Source organism: Nicotiana tabacum, chromosome 3 (assembly GCF_000715075.1).
Source record: "Nicotiana tabacum cultivar K326 chromosome 3, ASM71507v2, whole genome shotgun sequence".
Taxonomy (NCBI): domain Eukaryota; kingdom Viridiplantae; phylum Streptophyta; class Magnoliopsida; order Solanales; family Solanaceae; genus Nicotiana; species Nicotiana tabacum.
This window is the reverse complement of record NC_134082.1, coordinates 180,684,822-180,691,213: the sequence shown is the minus strand read 5'-3', so window position 1 is coordinate 180,691,213 and position 6,392 is coordinate 180,684,822. Positions and strand designations below refer to the sequence as shown.

General features: G+C 34.0%; 1 protein-coding gene across 1 annotated transcript; it reads right to left on the bottom strand.

Moving 5' to 3' along the window:
* Positions 1-562: 562 nt before the first annotated feature.
* On the bottom strand, positions 563-1,237 carry LOC107827485 (ethylene-responsive transcription factor 8). Its single transcript, XM_016654629.2, has one exon. The coding sequence runs from the start codon at positions 1,235-1,237 to the stop codon at positions 563-565; it is 675 nt and encodes a 224-aa protein (XP_016510115.2).
* Between the last annotated feature and the right edge of the window lie 5,155 nt (positions 1,238-6,392).

Sequence of the window (6,392 nt, the reverse complement as noted above, 5' to 3'; positions counted from 1 at the left end):
ATTAAACACTTACTTTATTTTCAAAGTATCTGTCAATAATTTTATAGAACTAGTGAACAAAAGTTAAACTTCTTTACCATTTATTAGAACACCTGATCCGTAACCGACTGCACCGTTCCTCGTGCCACAAGCTCCTTCACTTCTCCTTCATCTCTATTCCTATAGGAGTATTTGATTTCATCTCTTCCTACCGATTAGACCAAACATAATTTCATCCAATTAAATTTCGAAAAGAAAAAGAAAAAGAGTAGCATGCATTTCTTTCTTTTATTAGGAGCTATGAGAAAAGATTACATATCATATAAAAGGCACATTCGCATGCCAAGTATACAGTATTTGTTCTTTTTCTCTGTTACAAAAACCAAAAAAAAAAAATAAAAAATGATCAGCTTTGCTTATGAATATTCACAGCAACAGTGATCATTGCTTATTGTCGCCTGCGGCGTATCCCGCTTTTAATCCTGTTTTTCTTCTTTATTAGTTTCTGAATTTTTTTTAAAATAAAAAGAAAACAAATTGAGATGCATGCAATATTCTCAATGACAAATGTAGGGGCCGGGTTTCACATGTTCCCTGGCGGTGCAAGGGTGAGCTCAAGATTGAGAGCTCTGGTGCTGGTGGTTGGTGGCTCAGTCTGAACCCCACGCCCACTGCCGCCGTTAACGCCGCCGCCAATGAAGTCAATCGTCTTCTTTTGGCTACTTGGATCCCGGTTAACAATCACTCCAGCTATAGTTAAAGCCTCCACATAGCACCTATCACGCGCCAACTGCAGCGGAGCAGAACATCCAGCAACCGGAAAATGGCGTGACTGAGGATTCTGAATTGGCAACGGAATCCTCACCGCACCACCGCCGCCGCTTGACGACCCAATATCACTGTTCTGAAAAGGACCATGATTGTTTGTATTAATGTTAACATGATTTCTAGTACTAAGTTTTGCCATAAAATCTCTAGTGTTCATGAGGTTATCCTCAGTTGTCAGAGAAAAATTAGTTATGGCCCGCCTACCACGAAGCAGCCTCGCGGCCGTATCGTAAGCCTTAGCAGCTTCCACCGCCGTATCAAAAGTTCCAAGCCAGACACGTGTTTTCTGGCCAGGATCTCTGATCTCAGCCGCGTACCTCCCCCATGGCCTCTTCCTCACACCCCTATAATGCACCTCATCTGAACACACCCCTCCACCGTTCGCTGTCGGAACCGCCACCGTCCCAGCCAAGTGGACATTTTCCGCCATATCGAAATGGAAAGGAATTATCAAAGAATTAATGTAGGACTGAATGAGTGAAAGAGAGTGGTTTATATAGCCGCCTCTAGTGGAGATATGTGGGGTCCACTACTAATTACGTGGCATTTGAGTTTAGTTGGCGGCATTTTATGTTTTTCTGATACGTGGGACTGGGTACATACACATTTGTATCTGACTGCTGTTATAGGACTGCATGCCCTATTGTCTTCTTCTATTTTCCAACGTGACACGCCCTACTCACCCCTCACAAAAAAGAAAGCAAACTCTTTTTTTCTTTGTTTCTTTTTGTCCTTTTTTTACTCAAAAAATGTGGAGAACTAAATATTTTTTTAAGGGTTTTTGTGGAAAAACCAATCATGTTGCAAAATTAAATTCCATTTCCATTTTGTAATTCATATATTAAAAGTAAGGTTTTGTCGATATTTTCCAATAAAGGAATAATTGTCTAGTACATTACGCGCCAACAGATTACGTATTAATTATTTGTAATACGACAAATATAATCGTTATTTAAGTTCAGTAAAAAGTTGTGTTTGCCGTATTATGTTTCGTGCAATTAATAAATCATATCTTGTTAGGTCTTGCGCGTATTCAGGAAATAATTAACTAAACGACAAAGAACTACGATAGTGCAAAAAGTTAAAACATATATGAGTATATTAGGTTTTAAATCATTTTACGAATTAAACAACCAAAAATTATTTGACTTTAAAAAAAATTAATCAATGATTAAATAAAAAGACCGTGTTAAAAAATTAACAAATATTATAAGGGGGCATCATTTACTTGACAAATTATATTGATATATTATTAATTTAGTTGGATTTCCTAAAAACTCACCAAAAAGAGTTCTTAAAAATGAATAATTTAGTTAATTAACATAAAAAAATTCAATTGACATGTTTTATCGATTACATTTAGATATACATTCTTTTCGTATCAATTAAATTGCTACATAGAAAACAAATATAATGACGTAAGCATGACATGGTGAGGAATATAGTTTTGAATGGCAATTTTATTTTTAAATATGGTAAATCCACAAATAAACAAATGTTGAATGATTGATGAATTGGTAGTTATTAATTAACTACTTACCTAAAAGCCACAATTATGTGAATTTTGTCTTGGGGATTCTTTGAGGGTCCAGTAGGATTACTTACCAAAAAAGTTTTCATTAGTCATAACCAAATGGCGATACTCAAAGGCAAGTAAATTATTAAAAACAGAAATATAATCTGATTAGAGTAATAAATTTTGGTAGGTACACGTGGAAGCTCGGAACTGAAACCGGCAATAACCGGTTTGAATTAGAGTTGTCGGTGTACTTCCGGAATAGTATCTGGTGCCTGCTATAAAAGTGCATGCCCTCTTGTCTTTTCTATTTCCCAAAATGACACGTCCCAGCCTCGCAAACGTAAGCACTATTTTTAATAAGTACATATTTTTTAATTTATTTTCAACTCAAGAAAATTTACAGAAATAAAGAAACTGCAGTTTAGTTTTTTGAATTAGAAGTCACCAAGGAAATTACAAAGTTGAATTCCATTTGCATTTTGAGTTAATCTATAAAAAGTATAGTTTTGTTGACACTACTAAGGGCCCGTTTCGTCTGTCAAAAAAAAAAAAAACCTTTGTTTTCGAATCTTTTTTTTGGTGTACATTAGAATGATTTTTCAAAGATGTGTTTCGAAGATGAGTTTGGATATTTGAAAAGGTGGGTTTTATCACTTTTTCATGTAAAAAAAATTTTTTCTTCAAAAAATTATATGTAATATTTTTTCAAGTAAAATGTATATTCAAAAACAATTTTAAAATGAAATACTCTTTTTCAACTTAACTCCAATCGCCTACCAAAATATTTTGTCCATCATATTATATAACAAGTCAACAACAGCTTACAATTTACATATTTTATACATGAGAGTATAATAATTATTTTCACTTCAGAAACAATCTTATTTATTCCCAGAGGCGGATATAGGATTTTTTTTATATGGGTGTACTACTAAAAAAAGGAGGAAAAAATGTATCTAGTGGGTCTTGGAGCATGAGTGCCGACAGTTAATATTATACCAATTTTAAAAAATATGTACATAAAATATCTAATTTTACGAAGAGATCATGAGTTCATGTGCCCCATAATTTCTCCTATAAATCTGCCTCTGGTGGAAGCAATGACCAACTGTGAGTACCTAATTTTTGCCCTATAGATAAATTACTCCTAAAAAATGTTGAAAATAGTTTTAACTGTTTCAATAGAATTTAGGAATTTTTCCTCTATTTTACCTTATTTGTCTGGCATTTATTTGGAATTTTAACATATTTAATAGCATTTCAAATCATAAAAATGATAAAAATATTTTATATCTTATTTCTCATATATTTTTATATTTTAATTGCATTTCCAAAATACTAAAATTATAAAGTGCATTAATTAATATCATTTTTTATATTTGTAAGTTTAATGAATTAGTCAATTTGTTAGATTATAATTTAAATAGTTTAATATTGGATAAATGGGTATTTGTGCAACATTAGAATTAAATAGGGAAGTGACTAAAATGGGAAAATAAAGTTAAGGAAAGAATTAAAAGATAAAGAAAATGGGCTGTTGTTTTGAAACTGGGCCAACCAAATTACGTCAGCCCAATTACACATCCCTAAAAACACTCAATCCCTCCCTTCATTCCCTAGACCTAATTTTATTTTTTCCCCTACCTAGAGAACAATCAAATCTTCCCTCCTCTCTCAAAGAAACGGCGCACACCCTTCTCCATCATCATCTCTTTCAAAGAAATGAGATCAGAAGACACATTAGAGACCTAAAAAATCAGACCTTCTCTTTGAAGATGAACTTCGCTCATTTCCTCTCACTCACCTCATTCACGCCTCAACTCTCATTCACCTAGGCCAAAGGGTTCTGTAATTTTCCATTTAAGCTTCAAATTTGAAGCATAAGAAACCCAAAAAAAAAAGCAAAAAATGAAAAGAAAAAAAAAGATATCGAAGTCGTGCTTTTCTAACTTGGGTTGTTCCACATTTCTCTAGAATTTAGAAGATTATTTTGAGCTTTGGATTATTGTTCGCTGTCGATCATTGTTGAATTTACTTTGTTGAGCTTCATCTCTAAAGATTCTGGCCTTTATTTGACACTTTGTTGTAATTCTGCGCTTTAGGTATTCCTTAATCTCTTGCTTATTGTGTGCACAATATATGTCATATAACATGCTGAAATTGAAGTTAGTATCAACTTTGAGGTGAAATGCCTTTTGTGATTAATTGTTGATGGTTAATTGTTTGTCACAATGAGTTAAGCTTTGAAGTAATTCGTTTGGCATTTCAATGACCTGCTGTTTGGAAATATTGTTTGTATGACATGTTGTTTAGCATTATACGTTGCTGTCAAGAATCACCTTTCCCTCTCCTTTACTCAGGTGATTCTTATTTTCCTCTTTAAATATAAGAATTAGAACTTGAGTTTTGTGTTTTTTAGATTAAAGGAAGAAAGTTTTATATGCTCAGCCAGTAGTTGTAAGTTAATTCAATGTGTTTATATAACTATAAAGATTACGGAGCTATCAGTTGTTCTTACAATAAATTGGGTAAAGAACTGGGGTTAAAGTTTCTCCATTCACTGAACTACTACTCACTGCCCCAATTTAATTGTTCTATTTAGTTTGTGCACCATATTATGGTGAGAGTTAAAGTTTTGTTACATCTACATGAGTGTATAACGTTCTGTGATGAAAATCTTTAAGTGAAAAGGTTGTGATGAAAGAATTTTTGTTAAAGACTTGAAGTGTTGAAAAAGCTTTGGATAGTGATAAGCAGTGCTTTAAGGAAACAACAACAACAATCCTGTGTAATCCCACAAGTGGGGTCTGGAGAGGGTAGTGAGTACATAGACCTTACCCCTTGTCGCGCCTCCTTTTTCCCCTCTTATGCATCGGGAGATCGGGTTTATGACATTTTAGGACAACTCATTCCTTTTGGGAACTAGGTTTTGCATTTGAAGAGTCGTCATCTAATGATTTAAGGTGCATTAGGACACCTATAAGGGTTCACTTCTAAGTTCATTTGATAACCAGAGATAGGGTAAGACCTTGAAATTATCCTAAGAGGAAGGTGTTAGGCACCCCTCAGGATCAACTAGTGTGGTTCCCGGCCAGATAGTTTCTTGTGAATTTGTGCAATTTAGCGAATAGACAAGTATATACTCAAATAATAGGGGATTTAAATTTAAATACAAGAGTTTAAAAGAACAATAAGAAGATGAATTTTGAAAAGGAGTTACAATTCTACATATACTTGAGGATATATAAAAGAAGGGGGTCCTAGGTTTAAATATAATATGGATAATATCAATGCGATACTCGATATGATACTCCTCAAAAGATGGGATACACGTGGTATTAGCGCACGGGTCATCATGTCAATATCTACCCTCCCCACCCCATTAATGTATTAAAGCGCAGATTGGTCTCGACCATTATTGCATGCTATTACCGATCCCATTCCTATCAGTCCCGGAGGAACTTAGGACTACTATTCCTAAAAGGGAGGGATATTAGGCTGACTTTTGGGTTTCAAAAGGTGAAAAAGCTAAGGCGACATACAAAAAAAACACATAGGATTGCATATTAGGGGAAACATGTAAATAACAAAAAGGCTCATGTATGCCTCCTCAAACAAAGCACATAAATAACATGACTTAAACACAATTAAGGTCTGAATTTAAAATACTAAGGCAAGGAGAATTTTAATCGTTGAGGCAGACTAGTTTATTACATAACTCAGATAAGAAGTCTGAATCAGGCCTGCCTGCTGGTAGTAGCAATTAACAAAGGCGGATTCAGTTTTATTGTTGTTATCACCTAAGACTTGCCTAAGTGTTTGGGTGAGATCCTATAAACTTGATATATATTACTGATTTAGAATGTGGCAACGTATTAATCATTTTAAAACAAATGATTTGGATCCTATAGTCATGCTTTCTAATCATGTTAAAGTAAAGAGTAAGGTTGTTTAAAACTGATTCAGGGTCAAACTGATTTTAAAAAGGTTTCGGATCCTATAGGCATGATATCTAGTATTACTCATTTTAATTCCTATAGACATGATATCTAGCTTGATCGTAAAA